General features: G+C 39.1%; 1 protein-coding gene across 2 annotated transcripts in view; it reads left to right on the top strand.

Annotated features, from left to right (window-relative positions):
• The window catches only part of YEATS2 (YEATS domain containing 2), a gene marked incomplete at both ends in the record, with an annotated part of 70,811 nt that overhangs the window by 39,726 nt on the left and 14,460 nt on the right, over positions 1 to 16,625 (top strand). For both annotated transcript variants that reach the window (XM_084232216.1, XM_084232215.1), the window contains 6 exons: positions 3,183 to 3,441; positions 5,505 to 5,666; positions 9,667 to 9,857; positions 10,971 to 11,129; positions 13,981 to 14,157; positions 14,612 to 14,795. In XM_084232216.1, the coding sequence (XP_084088342.1) occupies positions 3,183 to 3,441; positions 5,505 to 5,666; positions 9,667 to 9,857; positions 10,971 to 11,129; positions 13,981 to 14,157; positions 14,612 to 14,795 (1,132 nt within the window). The remainder of the gene's footprint in view (positions 1 to 3,182; positions 3,442 to 5,504; positions 5,667 to 9,666; positions 9,858 to 10,970; positions 11,130 to 13,980; positions 14,158 to 14,611; positions 14,796 to 16,625) is intronic.

The following is a 16,625-nucleotide window of genomic DNA, read 5'->3' as shown; positions in this document are numbered from 1 at the left end:
AGCAGTGTTAAGCTTTATTGACTAAGAAAGCGAAGAAAGTGGATTTGGCTAAAGTCCATTTATTATTGCTGATTGTGGGCACCAGGCACTGCAGCTTAGTGGTCGTTCAGGGCTTGTGACCGTCTCCAGGTGAACATCTCATGGAACACCTGTGCCTGCAGCTCCAGGTTGAACTGGTCTGGTCTCAAGGTCTGTAGCTCCCTTCCATATTGCCTACAGAATGAGGCCCATCTAGTCAGAATAAGGAGATTTAGATAATCATAGGGATTGTTTAAAACAAATGGGATTGGGCCTCACTGGTGGCGCAAGGGGTTAAGCACTGCACTATGAGGCAATGCACAGCCTCTACAGCACGAGTTCGATCCCCGGCTGGCCAGAGAGAAACCCACATGGCGAACTCTCTTGTCTCGCCCGCTGCTCTGCTCAGCAGTGTATTTCAGTCAGTCTGCCTATTCTGTTTCCCACTCTGTCTCTGTTGAATCCTCTCACCCCCCGCATCTCTGGCCTGTAACCCAGCTCTTGTATGCATAAATAAATAAATCTTTAAAAAAAAAAAAAGGATAGCTGGGAGAATTTCTTTTCTTCATTCTAGCTTAACCTGCTTTTTCCCCTTAAATTGATTCTTTGTTTCTTCTTTCCTCCACTACTTCACCTTACATAACAGTGGAAGGAATATTTGAATGACTCCACTGTACTCACTACCTGCTGTTAACAATTATCAGCATTTTGCTAATTTATTTCTAGACTATTATAAAGTAGAAACCAGATGTCATATACTTAAATTTCTATTGAATGACTGAATCTAGGGTTTAAGATCAAGTTCCTCTGCTCTAACCTAATGCTGATGACAGACATAAATGTTTATCCTTTGACTCTGTCCTTAGGAGTCCATGTGGCCTGCAGATTACCATTCCTCAGTCCTAGCAAGTGTCGTGGCTGGCAGCGGCCATCACTTACTGTACATATCACATTAGCTGGGCGTTTTTTAAACTTCCTCTCATGTATGACTCATGATCTTATGAGATAAATAATATCCATATTTTATAGATGAAGCATCTCTAAAGCTTAAAGAGGTTAGGTTAGTAATTGGTAGAACTGAACTGAGGAACCAGTTTCACTGCTTATAAAAGCCCATATTCTTTCCTCTGTATTATACTGTTGTTTTTTAACAGTCGATTAGGAAATCGTTTTCTTTATATCAGCCATATAATGTTTTTGAGTGTTCTGAAGATTTACAGAAAAAATACTCGTGTATTTTCCTGCAACTCCTCTTTCACTCAATGTTGGAACTTCCAGTACCAGTTCATATGAAGATCTATAGTTGTAGTGCATTTACTTTTACTCGTTTATGCTATTCCATTGTCTATTTTATACCACAGTTTATTTATTTCTCTATCTTTAGACATGAGGTATGTTATCACATGTTGCAGACATTAAGATTGTTTACAGCACTAAAAATAGTGCTGCTTTGGACATGCTTGTATGTGTATGTTCTCTTGAGCAAATGTCCAGAATCTCTCTAGGACATATTCCTAGCAGCACAGTTGTTTTCAGTATGAGGTACATGAATTTTCAAGTTTAATAGATATGCCAGTGTCTCTCTGGATGACTACAAATTTACCTTTCAACCAGCAGTGACCAAAAATACCTGTTTCCCCATGACCTCTAGCTAATTCTTGGTGTTACTGCACTTTAATTTTTTTTTCTTCTCCAATTTGATGGATAAGTGGTACTTCCTATGTTATCTTTTTTGCCTTTAGGAGGCATTTCTTAATAACCTTATAAAAAGTCTTTTCATGACTGGTGAGCTCTTTTTGTAAAATAAAGAACACAACCCCAATTTACCATTAAATTGTTTCTTCTTCTTTAGCATCCTTATAATTGAGTTTATGTTAATGGAGATCCATAGTATTTTCTTCACATTATATTATTTTCAGAGCTAGATATTTCTAACTTTGGTTATTGGAGTCCTTTTTTTTTTTATTTAAAAGATTTATTTATTTATGCATACAAGAACTGGGATATAAGCCAGAGGTGCAGGGGAGTGAGAGGATTCACCAGAGAGAATGTGGAGCAGAACAGATCTACTGAAATACACTGCGGAGGGGAGCAGTGAGCGAAGCAGGAGAGGTCTGCTGTGCCATGTGGGTTGGTCCCTGGTGGGCTGGGGATTGAACTTATGCTGCAGTGGCTAGCGATAGCTTGATAGTGCTTTCTTTAACCCCTGTGCCTCCAGGGAGGCCCTGGAGTCTTCTATTTTTAATTCAATTTTTCTTCTTCCTCATGCTTTTTTTTTTTTTTTTTTTTAAATAACCAAATAACCCTCGCCAAGGAAAGGAAAGATTAGCAATGTTCAGAAGGAGGTAACTTCTTAAAAAATCAGTTGGAAGAGATGTCACATTATACTAGTAACATCAGTTATTAGAGGTCTAGAGATGAAGGAATAATTGTTTCAAATGGGAAATTATAATGGGGTTTCCTGAAAAGGTGATATTTAAAAGTATATAGTGGAGCTCATAGTTCCTATATGAGAATGTTTATTGCAGTTTTTCATAATGTAATGTTCCCAGTTATCTAAATAGCCAACAATAGTGAAAATTTATAAAGATTATGTTATGTCTATTCTAATGTATTATTTGGTCATCTAAAGATTTATATATATATATATATAAGTAACAATGCAAAGGATCTCCTTGGTGGCACAGGGGTTAAAGTCTCAGCACTTGAGCTGTCGAGCTATTGCCAGCTGCTGGACCAAGAATTCTATCCCCTGCTAGGGAACTGACCCACATTGCACAGCAGACCCGCTCCTGTCTTGCCTGCTACTCCCCTCAGCAGTGTATTTCAGTCGATCTGCCTATTCTGCTCCCCACTTTGTCTCTGGTGATTCCTCTCACCTCCCACACCTCTGGCCTACACCCCAGTTGTTATATGCATAAATAAATGAAATAAATCTTTAAAAAAATAATAGCAATGGCAAATGCTTATATATTAGTTGCAAACAATGTGCATTGTAATATGCATTAAATCTAGATAACATTCATGGATGATTGAATTAGACGCGTATATTTTGTTGAGGCCTTTGATTTATTTTTTGCTAGAACATAGTGCCAGTTCTATTCCAAGAGTTCTGAAAGGGCTATGAGAAGCTGCACTGCTGGACTCTCTTCTGTCTTAAACAGGTTGTTGGTGTGCCAGTTGGGTCTACATTACCTTCGACAGTGAAACAGGCTGTGGCAATCAGTGGGGGCCAAATCCTTGTAGCCAAGGCCAGCTCTTCTGTCGCCAAAGCAGTTGGTCCAAAGCAAGTTGTGACCCAAGGAGTTGCCAAAGCAATTGTGAGTGGAGGTGGAGGAACCATTGTTGCTCAGCCCGTGCAGACCTTAACCAAGGCTCAGGTCACTGCTGCTGGCCCTCAGAAGAGTGGATCCCAGGGCTCAGGTAACAGTGTTAATTGGGGGCCCTTTTAGCAACAGCCCCATACAGAATGTTTTTTGCTGGTTACTTTATTTGGTATTTGGTTTGTCTAGGAAAAAACTAGTTAGTTGGTACTGTAAGAAGGGTATAGAAACATTTGCTATTTTTCATGTAATATTCTATATAGATAAGCTTCAAGTGTGTGTATGTGTGTTAGCAAGAATAATAAAAATAGAGAATATTGCTTGATACTACTTTCAGGTCTGCAAAAGGATTCTCATTTCGCCTTCTCTCTGCTTTGGGCTGTATTTCACATTTAAAATCTTGCTATGATTATTTGCCAGGAGCATTTTAAGATACTTGACTAATGAATTCTCTACCAAACAAGATTTTAAACACTTTCACTACATTTCAGGCCTTTTTCTGTGAGGGTATGAAAATGTAAATCATCTAAAGGCATTAGATGTCTGCTAATTTTTGAAGACCTGAAAAGACTAAAGAATTGTTGCAGTGAGTTGGAAGGATAGAACATAGTAGATGTTTCCAGTGAAGATTTCAGAAATGATAGTGCTAGTTGTGACAAAATTCATTTGTGTATTTAAAAATGAGTTCTTGAGATTGATTAGAAATAATCTTTGGCAGTTAGGTGATCATGCAGCTGAGAAGCCAGAGAATTAAGTAAGTTATTTATAGTGCCGTTGCTGAGAATGACATTCTTTATAACAGAGAGCAAGACTTTGAGTCACGAGTCAGCCTTTAGCAAATAAGGGGAGTGGAAGGGAGCAATGAAGAGAGGGGTAAGATGGGATAGCCATGCAGGAGCCTTAGCATAACCAGGGTTGTTTTGTAGAGTGAGAGGTGATAATGTCCCGGAAACCAAACTGGAGATCAGAAAGGCCCCCGCTCCTAGCCCTGGCCCTCAGATATTGAGGTCAAATAAAATGGCCCAGGCTGCCGGGGAAGTCATATCTTCTTCAGAAGACTACAGATTTAATTACCACAAAAAGAAATAACAAAGAAATTGAGGATGTAGAAGGTATTGTGATCACAGAGGAAATTCTTGGGGACCATTGTGAAGCATTTGGGAAGGAGGAAGAAATGTACAGATGGATTAGATGAGGAGCTGTGTAGTGTGGAAGTGGGACTCTGGGGTGGGTTGATGACCGGAAAGACCTGCTCTTCTGGTGGTGGCTGAGACACACCGAGGAATAGGATAGGGTTAGTTCTAGTAAAAATGGAGAGGAATGGCACTTAATTTTAATATCAGCCCCTGATATTTTGGGGAGTTTCCAGGGTTCCTCCTTCCCAAAGCTTTTACAGTGACGTGGTAATGAGGAGAAGGACTGCTCCACAGGAGATCCTTTTCCTGCGGGGACTCACTCACTCTGTAGGCTTCATTTCATGGAGATTTGAATTCAAAGTAACTACTGAAAATTTGGTATCTAAGTTCCTTTAAGATGCATTTTAGAATTTTATAAGTATTAGAGTGCTTTAGAAATCTATTGTAAGGAATAAGTGAAAGCTTTTTGACATAAATAAGACTTAAAGTATTATAGTTTAATATTCTATGTGCCAGTTGTTGACAACTGTTGGTACTTAGAAAAGTGAGGGAGACTAGAAGTTCTGTTTCAGATTAATAGATTCAGCTACTGCTTAAAATTGATTAAAGGGACTTAAAACAAATGAGAGGGTAAGTGCATATTCACCCATAAATAAGATGAGTACTTGTTTGTCTAAATCACAGTACTTTTGAGAGTAAGAGACACTATCAGAAATTACAGTAGGAAATGGGTTAAAACTAGAGCTATTCTGGGTAAATCAGGACATATGGCCACCCTGTTTATATACAGATATAAATTATTTTGATTTGTAGCAGGGTCTTCCAGTGTATAAATTGTTAATTAGTAAAATAAGTGTCAGTCTTTATTGCATTTTATTTCTAGGAAACACTCTAGTATTTACTGTTTGTTCATGTTTTTTAATAGTATTTTATTACTCTATTTTAATTTTAGAGATAGCATTGCCTTAGTTCCAGTGCATCTTACTATTTTTCCACTTTTTTTTTCTTTTTCCCTTTACTATTTTAGTAATGGCAACATTACAGCTACCAGCCACTAATTTGGCCAACTTGGCAAACTTGCCTCCTGGCACTAAACTCTACCTTACAACAAACAGCAAGAACCCTTCAGGAAAAGGCAAACTGCTGCTGATCCCTCAAGGAGCCATCCTGCGAGCTACCAACAATGCCAGTTAGTCTACCGTTAAGTCATTGGGCTCTTGGGTGTTGGGGTATGTTCTCTCATCCACCTGAGGGAAAGTTCTTTACTGTTTCAGGAAGCATTTCCGTTGCTCTGTTTGATGATCTAATTTGCCCAAATGGATTTAAAACATACACATAATTTAATTAGAAGTGGATTTAAATAATCACAGTCTTAGGAGGTAGCACTGTTATGTTAGGTTTATCTACTCGATGTTTGGAATCAGGGACAAACTACAGTGGACAGGTGTGGCTATTGAGGCTGTGTTCAGAGAAAACTGTCCATTGAACTGACAGTTTTCAGTGAACTGAAAATAAAAAAGTCACCTTCCATTCTTCAGTGGTATCTGAAAAGTGGTGACATCTGAGGAGAAGATCTGTGTGCTTCCAATTGACAAAAGCCTGTTTTTATTTTGAAAAGGATTAGACACAAGTATCTCGGCTTACCATTATTTAGATATGCTTCTTAATGAAGTTTACTATATTTGGAGATGGAAAAAGTACTACAGATTGAACCTTAATGTGAAGGTCATAAAGCCCCAAGGAAATTAGATAGCTTATCTAAACTTACATAAAAACTTTTGACATGGGGGCCTCCCTGGTGGCACAAGTCTCAGCACTCTGAAGCAATACGCAGCTACTGCAGCACTGCTGCACAAGTTCAATCACCAGCAGGGAGGTGACCCACATGGCGCAGCAAACCATTCCCATCTTTTCTGCTGCTCCCCCCAGCAGTGTATTTCCATAGATCCTCCTGTTCTGCTCCCCACTCTGTCTCTGGTGAATCCTCTCACACCTCCCCCCGCCCCCCACACACACACCTCTGGCCTACACCCCAGCTCTTGTATGCATAAATAAATACATCTTTGTAAAAAAAAAAAAACAAAACAAAACTTTTGACATGTAGAGAAAAACCATTTGAGTGGTGTTGGAAAGGAAAGGATAACAGGAATTATTCCCCCTGAATCAGAATCAGAAATATAATTGGTACAGCAATCGCTTTCATTGGAAATTAGCCATGCCTGCCAAAATGCAGTATGTAATGTAATCACTGTTTTGCTTGCTAACTGTAGTAAGACATGGGTCATTTCTTTTTTTTTTTAAATAAATTTTATTTTTATATTCCCCATACAACTGCAACCCCCGTATTTTGATTTTCACTTTCTTTTTTTTTTTTTAACTTTCCATACTTCTTTTTTTTTTTTTTTTTAAATATTTATTTATTTATTTATACAAGCACTGGGTACAGTCAGAAGCACGGGAGGGTGAGAGAATTCACCAGAGCCAGAGCAGGGAGCAGAACAGGCAGAAGGACCGAAGTACACTGCTGAGGGGAGCAGCGGGCGGCAGGAGAGGTCTGCACACCATGCGGGACCCTCCTCCGGTGGCTGGGAGCAGCGGGGGATTGAACCGGCGCCGCAGAGGCTGAGGGCAGCCTTGCAACCCAGCGCTCAACCGCTGCGCCACCGGGGAGGCCCAGATTTTCACTTTCTTATAGTTACTCATTTTCCTGGTCCCTTATTTAAGTTTTCTAGATTCCTGCTATGAGTGAGACCATGCGGTATTTTTCTTTTTCTTTCTGGCTTATTTCGCTGAGCATGATCCCTTCCAGCGCCATCCATGTTGCTGCAAATTGCATGTGTTTATCTTTTTTGAATGCTGAGTAATATTCCATGGTGTATATGTACCACATCTTCTTGATCCAGTCATCTATTTTTGGGCATTTGGGTTGTTTCCAAAGCTTAGCTATTGTAAACAGTGCTGCTATAAACATAGGGGTGCAGGTGCTCTTTGGAATTGATGTTTCTGTGTCCTTTGGGTAAATACCTAGGAGTGGAATTGCTGGATCCTGTGGAAGCTCTATGTTTAGTAGGTCCAGAAATCTCCACACAGCTCTCCATAGTGGTTGGACCAGTTTGCACTCCCACCAACAGTGCAGGAGAGTTCCTTTTTCTCCACAACCTCGCCAACATTTGTTGTTGCTAGTTTTTTTAATATGTGCCATTCTCACTGGTGTGAGATGGTATCTCATGGTAGTTTTGATTTGCATTTCCCTGATGACAAGTGATGTTGAACATTTTTTCATATATCTGTTGGCCATTTGCATTTCCTCTTCAGAGAAGTTTCTTTTTAGCTCTTCTGCCCATTTTTTCACTGGATTATTTTCTTTGTTGTTGTTGAGTCTCATCAGCTCTTTGCAGATTTTTGTGGTCAGTCCTTTATCATTAGTGTTGGGTGCAAAAATGTTCTCCCAGTTGGTGGGGTTTCTCTTTGTTTTTGTTATTGTCTCTTTTGTTGTGCAGAAGCGCTTTAATTTGATGTAGTCCCAGCTGTTTATCTTTGCCTTCACTATCACTGCTTTGGGTGATGTGTCTGTAAAGATGTCTTTGATGTGCATATCACGTAGTGTTTCGCCTATATTTCCTTCTATGTATTTTATGGTTTCAGGTCTTATGTCTAGTTCTTTAATCCATTTTGAGTTGATTTTTGTGTATGGTGTGAGATAGTGGTCAAGCTTCATTCTTTTGCATATAGCGACCCAGTTTTCCCAGCACCATTTATTGAACAAACTTTCTTTGCTCCAATGCATATTCTTTGCTCCTTTGTCAAATATTAGTTGACCATAAATCTGTGGGTTTATTTCTGGATTTTCTATTTGGTTCCATTGGTCTGTGTGTCTGTTCTTGTTCCAATACCATGCAGTTTTGATGATTATGGCTTTGTATAGTTTGAAGTCTGGGAGTGTGATGCCTCCATTCCCTTCTTTTTCTTTGGGAAGAGCTTTGGCCATTCGGGGTTTTTGGTGATTCCATATGAATGTCATCAATAATTGTTCTATTTCTTTGAAGAATGACATTGAAATTTTGATTGGAATAGCATTGAATCTGTATATTGCTTTTGGTAGGATGGCCATTTTAATAACATTTATTCTTCCAATCCATGAGCAGGGGATGTCTTTCCATTTTTTTGTGTCTTCTTCTATTTCTTTTAACAGTGTTTTATATTTTCTTTGTATAGGTCCTTTACCTCTTTTGTTAGGTTTATTCCCAAGTATTTGATTTTTTTTGTTTTGATAATAAAAGGGATGGTTTTTTTTTTATTTCTTCTTCTTCAGATTTATTGTTTGTGTATAGGAAGGCTGCTGACTTTTGCATGTTGATTTTGTATCCTGCCACTTTACTGAACTGATTGATCAGTTGAATTAGTTTTCTGTGGAGTTTTTGGGGTTCTCTCTGTATATTATCATATCATCTGCAAATAGTGATAGTTTGACTTCTTCTTTTCCTATTTGGATTCCTTGTAAGACATGGGTCATTTCTGTTCTGTATTGTTTTCTTATACCTAAGCAATGGTATATAAAATGTGTGTGTATATGTGTGAGCAAAGAGAGAAAATAATGATGTAAGTATTCCAAAATTCTTCCAGAGAGTGACATAGATTTTAGTTTATATACATTAATGTCACCACAGGGTAGATACAAAGAGTCCAAATGCTTTAAAGTGGAATTTGAAAAACAAAGAGGAATGGAACCTTGGAGTCATAAATATAAGAGAAGTCTTAATTTTTCAGGGTGGTGGGAGAGAGTACTGTAAACTTACGCTAGATTCCAGCAGTTTTTCACTGAAATTGAATCAGATGCCAAAGAGTTTGAAAGCACTACCCTGCGCACAATGAAATATTGACTAAAATCAACAATTGGTTAGAAAATGTGTCAGACTCTCTTGATCTACCAGAATTAATTCAAAACACTTGTCAAAGATAAGTTCTGAAGATAAGTTCTTCATTGTAGTCAGAGCTGAATTAGTCAACTGTCATTCAGTTGAAAGTAAACAGATTTCAGTCTTCAACTCTAGGAAGTCCTCACTTGACAGAGAATAAGTTTATTACAGAAGAAAAGAACAGGAAAGGAAAGGAATGGGGCCATAAAGGAAACCTCTCTCTAGGCTAGACGTTTCTGCTTTTATGATGTTCTGTCTTCATTATATTTTCAGACCTCCAGTCTGGCTCTGCTGCCAGTGGAGGGGGTGGCAGTGGAGGCAGTGCTGGCAGTGGCAGCGGCAGCAGTGGTGGAGGAGGAGCGGCAGCAGGAACAGCAGCAGGAGGCACCCAAAGCCCTGCAGGCCCTGGAGGAATATCCCAGCACCTGACATACACCTCTTACATCCTCAAACAAACTCCTCAGGTCTGGGCATTTGTACCTGGTATCTTTTTAATCACTTAGTTATAGTAACTGGCTTTAATATATAAAAGTAAATTACAGGATTTAGCTTTACAGCTCTGGGATCAGGGGTCACTACTAACATTTTGCATGTCAAAAGGACTTTTTTTGTGTATTTTGTATTGGAAAGAAAAGGAAATCGAGATTCAAAAAAACTTAAGTGACTTATCCAAGATTTCTCTGCTAAACTTGTGGTAGAGTTTCTATTTAAGCCCAGATCTTTTAGACTCAAAGAAAGACTTTCACTATGCTGTCCCCTTTTTAATCAATGGAGTAATAAATAGTATTAAATGTGCAGTTGATATGCATTTATTTATTTTATTTTTTAAAGATTTATTTATTTATACAAGCACTGGGTACAGTCAGTAGCGCGGGAGGGTGAGAGAATTCACCAGAGCCAGAGCGGGGAGCAGAGCAGGCAGAAGGACCGAGGTACACTGCTGAGGGGAGCAGCGGGCGGCAGGAGAGGTCTGTGCGCCATGTAGGACCCACCTCTGGTGGCCGGGGAGCAGCCGGGGATTGAACCGGCACTGCAGAGGCTGCAGGCAGCTTCGCAACCCAGCACTCAACTACTGCGCCACTGGGGAGGCCCTGATATGCATTTAGATATAGAAGCATTAATAATCTTGTATAATCTTATAAGAGAGTAACCAAAGAGACAATATCAAGTATTAAGTTACACTGTTTGAAGTTAGGTTGGATTTAAGATTAGGAACAAGTGTCCACCTTCTTTCTCCTTGCCACTAACGTGTTGGCTCTCCTCTAAGGAAGGTAATGAAATTTTGGTCCCAAATTTTATTACGAAGGATGGACAATTTTCAGCCCAAATGATTAAATCCAGCTTTGAGGAGTAGATTGCACAAGTTGAATTTCAGAAGCCCACTGCAAAGTGTAAGATGTGGGAAAAGCTAGCGGTATCAGAGCTAGCTGATCAGAGCTATTCTTTTCCATTATTCTAATTGAGTCACAGAATTGAAGGAGCCTGTAGCTTGTAATGTGGAACCTTGTGATTTTAAAGAGAGCAGTTCATTTGAGTTTAATAAATTACTGATTAGGTCTTTATTTATTCTAACTTAGGGCACATTTTTAGTTGGCCAGCCATCACCCCAGGCATCTGGAAAACAACTGACTACTGGGTCAGTCGTCCAAGGAACGCTGGGAGTCAGCACATCTTCTGCACAAGGACAGCAAACACTGAAAGTTATCTCTGGACAAAAAACCACTTTGTTTACACAGGTAAACACTGCTCCTCCTCCCTCCCCAAATACATGGTCGTTGTGACATTTATTCACATATCTACAGCGGATCTCTTTCCACAAAGAAATTAAGGTTACTTAAGAAAATGAACAATAAAATAATATAGAAAAAATAAGTATGAAATCTTGAGATTAGGTAAAATACAAATAGAATGAGAAGACCAGAGTACCATTTAGATATGCAAACATTAATAATCTTGTTTATTAAATCTCCCAAAACAAAATGTGAAGCATGATCAATTATGCAGTTCTTTGTGTATAAAATAACCACATGAAAATATTTCCTTAGGCTAAACAAATAATTATTTGACACTTCAATCTAAAATTTCTGTACAGGGACTTCAGATAGTAGATTCTGAACAGATTGATAGGTGATTATGGCCAGTTTACACACTGTAAGTAAATGATGTGGGAGGTTTGAGCCCATTTCCACAGCATTCTTTGTAGTATAAACCAAAGAAAAATGACAGGAATTTTAACTGGGTGAGGGCTGTCGGCCATCTATAGGGGGATATCTGTAGCTGGATCTCAAGAGTGTAGTTAGTAGAGCAGATAAGGTCCAGAAGGATGTAGAGGGATAAACAATGCATTTTCTATAACTATATATAGATCAGCAGTTCTTAAAATCATGAAATGGGTATTAGGTTTTTGTCAATGCTTTTTCTGTGCCTGTTGATGATCATATTGTTTTTATTTTTTAGTTTTTCAATATAATGAACTATATTGATTTTTCTCAAATATTAAAACAACCCTTCATTCCTAGAATAAACCCCACTTGTTTGTAATATGTTGATTTTTAAGATATGTTGAGTTAAATTTGATAAAATTTTATATAGAATTTTTCAAGGGATATTGGTCAGTTTTCTTTGTAATTTCTGTCTCTGGAATCAGGGTAATGCTGAATTCATAAAATGAGTTGGAAACTTTTGCTTCTTTCTCATTTGGAAGAGTTTATGTAGAATTAGTGTTAATTTCTTCCTTAACTCTTTAGAATATGCTAGTGAAGCCATATGACCTAGGGTTTTCCTAATTTGTAAGGAAATTAGGAAACTACAGTTTCAACTCAGTGAATTTTGACAAATGTACATACTCATGCAGTCTATCCCAATCAAGATACAGACATTGTTGTCACCATAAAACATTGCCTTCATATCCTTTTCTAGTTGTTGGGGTTTTTTTTTTTACTATTTTTCCTATTATCATAGGTTAGTTTTTGTCTGTTCTTAAACTGCCTGTCCATAAAATTACATAGTATATATACACTTTTATGTTTAGTTTCTGTTGTTCAACATGTTTTTTTTTTTTTTTTTTTTAAAGATTTATTTATTTATTTATACAAGCACTGGGTACAGTCAGAAGCGCGGGAGGGTGGGAGAATTCACCAGAGCCAGAGCGGGGAGCAGAGCAGGCAGAAGGACCGAAGTACACTGCTGAGGGGAGCAGCAGGCGGCAGGAGAGGTCTGCGCGCCATGCGGGACCCTCCTCCCGTGACCAGGGAGCAGCTGGGGATCGAACCCACACTGCAGAGGCTGCGGGCAGCTTCGCAACCCAGCGCTCAACTGCTGCGCACTGGGGAGGCCCTGTTCAACATGTTTTTGAGATTTATCCATATATGTATTGGTGGTTTAGTCTTACTTATCCCTGATTGGTATTTTGTTGCATGATTCTATTCTCTTGTTAATGGACATGGATTATTTCCACATTTTGACTTAAGAATGATACTGTTTAAACATTCTTGTAAAGATCGTCTTGTACAGAAGAATAGTGCATGGTTTGTCATAGGGAAAGTATATATTTATAAGAAACCTTGCAAAATAGTTATAACATTTGACTCTCCCATAAGTAATGTGGGAGAATTTCAGTTGTTCCACATTCTCACCAGCATGAAAGATAATCATTCTTTGTTTAGCCGTTATAATGAGTGTGGTGTGACACCTCATTGTGGTTTTAATTTGCATACAAATCCAATGCGTATTATGTCATGGTTACTATTTCTGGATTCTGATTATGGCTCTTCCAGTCACTAGCTGTGTGACTAAACTTAGTCTCTTCATCCATAAACTGGAACTATAATATACCTATAAAAGTTCATGAAATTGATACAAGATATGCAAAAGTGCTTTCTGCCATTCCTGACACATAGTAAACCTGCAGAGACTGATAAATGCATCTACTTTGGGGTGCATTAATTTTGGACACTAAGCAGTCATTTTGGCTGGAGATCAGTCCAAGACATCCTTTCTTTATAAGTAACATTTTATTGGAATACAACCACTCCCATCTCTTGCTTTCACAGTAGCTGTGTTGCTGCAGTAGAGAGACCTGATGTTCTGTGAAGCTGGAAATGCTTACTTAGGACATTTACAGATAAAAATTTGCAGACCCTTTATTTAAACCACTGAAACTCTTAATTTGTTAAGTGATACCAAAATGCTGAGCCTATACTACTCTATGGCACCATGAACTTACCCATTTAAATCTGACCTGTCTCAATTTTTCAGTGTTCAAAGATTATATATATTCATTTAAAAGCACTTTTGATTCAATAATTTTGATAACAATTGGCCTGTCTTTGAAGGCACTGCTGCCAATAGTGATTTGCAAATGCATTCATTTACTTGTTTTGTGTTAGGGGTAAAGGAACATATTTGTAGGTAAAAGATTGTAAACATGAGAGCTTGTTAGAAAGGTACATAAACACCTCATATAGTTTTGATTAGTAAGACTTTTCATGTATGTGCTCTTAATTCATGGCATAAGTAGTTTGTAAGGAATAAATTATGCCTGTTAAGCAAGGCAGCATTATTATTTCAACCCATTTCCTTATGCAGGCAGCCCCTGGGGGACAGGCGTCTCTAATGAAAATATCTGATAACACATTGAAGTCTGTGCCAGCCACCTCACAACTCTCAAAGCCTGGAACCACAATGCTGAGAGTGGCAGGAGGGGTTATCACAACTTCCACTTCACCAGCTGTGGCCCTCTCGGCAAATGGTCCTGCACAACAGGTGAGAATTTGGCCATTTGTAGAAAATTACAATGAAACATAAAACATTATTTTTAAGATTTTATTGATTTATGCATCAAGAGCTGGGGTGCAGGCCAGAGGTGGAGGGGGGTAAGAGGATTCACCAGAGACAGTGAGGAACAGAACAGACAGGTTGACTGAAAAACACTGCTGAGGGGAGCAGCGGGCGAGCCAGGAGAGGTCTGTTGCACCATGTGGGTAGCTCCCTGGCCAGGGATCGAACTCGTGTAGCTTCATAGGCTGCATCTTAACCCCTTGCGCCACCAGGGAGGCCCTGGAGCAGCCTTTTTAAATGATCTTTTGGTGTTAATCATAGATAATGCAGGTGATAACAGATAATATTTATAGACTATACTATGTGGCAGCTATTTTTCTATATAAGTTACACTGCTTTCTTCTTCATTTTGTTTATTTCTGGCCCTGTGGATGAGCAGTCAGAAGGAGCAGCTCCCAGTTCATCATCTACTGTGGGGTCTGTAATGAAAACTTCTGGGCAGCAACAAGTGTGTGTGACCCAGGCCACCATGGGAACCTGCAAAGCTCCCACCCCCTCTGTCATCAGTGCCACATCACTGGTGCCCACACCAGGCCCCATCTCTGGGAAGGCCACAGTATCAGGTCAGTTGTGTCATAATAATAATGTTATTCTCCCTTTGGGCTAGAATATTTTTGGAATGTCTTAAAAAGTATTTTGTATAAATTAAAAATAATTAACCCAGTAACATTTTCCACATAGCTGCTTTTTTAGATAAACTAATTTTTATTTTACATTTATAAATTTTAAGTCTGAGATGGTTTTGTAGTGTGGTTAATAGTTTTTAAATAACACAATAGAACTATAGCCATTTGTTACCAATTGGGCATTTAGCTGTTTCATCGTGTAATTTTGTAGAGAGCTAAGAGTTTATTCTCCTTTTTAAGTACCATTTTTTTTTTAAACAGTTTGGAATAGAACTCATAAAACTCATACATTTCTTTTCATAAACAGAATGTATAAAACAGATTAGCCTTGTTGACTCCATGTCTTAAGTTTCAACATTAGTTATCACATTGAGTAGTGTTCAAGCAATGTCCTTGAGATCTGGTAAGATGTGTATCTTTGTACCTATACTAAATGAAACCAAAAAAGTGTGCCTTTTACGTCTATAGGTAATATAGAGCCCAAATATGGTAGCCCAGGTTGTCTTAGTTAAAATTAATTTGTTTCATTTTCCTCAGCTGTAAAATGAGGTATATAGGGCTTCCCTCGTGGCACAGGGGTTAAAGTCTCAGCAGTAACAAGCTATAGCCAGCTACTGCAGCATGAGTTCAGTCTCCATCCAGGGAGCAGACCCACATGGCTCAGCAGACCTCTCCTGGCTTGCCCACTTCTCCTCTCAGCAGTGTGTTTCAGTAGATTCACCTGTTCTGCTCCCCACTCTGTCTCTGAATCCTCTTAATCCCCCGCACCTCTGGCCTACACCCCAGTTCTTGTACGTATAAAACTAAGCAAATGAAAAAGGAGGAAACTCTTAATACCAAAAAATAAAATGGAGTCATAATATCATATTATTCTTTTGGGGTCAGTGGCTATAGGATTGTCTGTTAGAGTAAATCCAACAAATAGTGAAGCATAGGGAAGAAAAGATATCGGTGCTTCAAAAATGCCTATCTGCCTTAGTAGTAGTAAATCATTATGTAACATCAGACTCTTCATCAAAATTGATCAGGACCTGGACTCCCTGGTGGCGCAAGGGGGTAAGACACAACCTATGGAGCTACCCACAGCCTCTGCAGCATGAGTTCGATCCCTGGCCAGGGAGTTAACCCACATGGCACAGCAAACCTCTCCTGTCTCACCCGCTGCTCCCCTCAGCAGTGTATTTCAGTCAGTCTGCCTGTTCTGTTCCCTACTCTGTCTCTGGTGAATCCTCTGGCCTGTACCCCAGTTATTATATGCATAAATAAATAAATCTTTTTTTTTTTTAAGATTTATTTATTTATTTATTTATACAAGCACTGGGTACAGTCAGAAGCACGGGAGGGTGAGAGAATTCACCAGAGCCAGAGCAGGGAGCAGAACAGGCAGAAGGACAGAAGTACACTGCTGAGGGAAGCAGCGGGCGGCAGGGGAGGTCTGCGCGCCATCTGGGACTCTCCGCCAGTGGCCGGGGAGCAGCCGGGGAATCGAACCGGCACTGCAGAGGCTGCGGTCAGCTTCGCAACCCAGCGCTCAACCACTGCACCACCGAGGAGGCCCCATAAATAAATAAATCTTTAAAAAAAAAACAAGAGCAAAAAAAAACAAAATAGGGCGCCAAGATATTTTAAGGTCTTAGAAAGAAGTTGGTTTTAATGAAGGAAAAAACTTTCTAGATCAAAAGTTTAACAAACAATAAAATCTTTCTTTGGAATAGATGAGTGTTACATCAATCAGGCAGTAAGTAATTACTGAGAGTGTCCTTGGGC

Source organism: Talpa europaea, assembly GCF_964194135.1.
Source record: "Talpa europaea genome assembly, chromosome: 4".
NCBI lineage: Eukaryota > Metazoa > Chordata > Mammalia > Eulipotyphla > Talpidae > Talpa > Talpa europaea.
The sequence above is the reverse complement of the archived record's forward strand: the minus strand, read 5'-3'. Positions and strand labels throughout refer to the sequence as shown.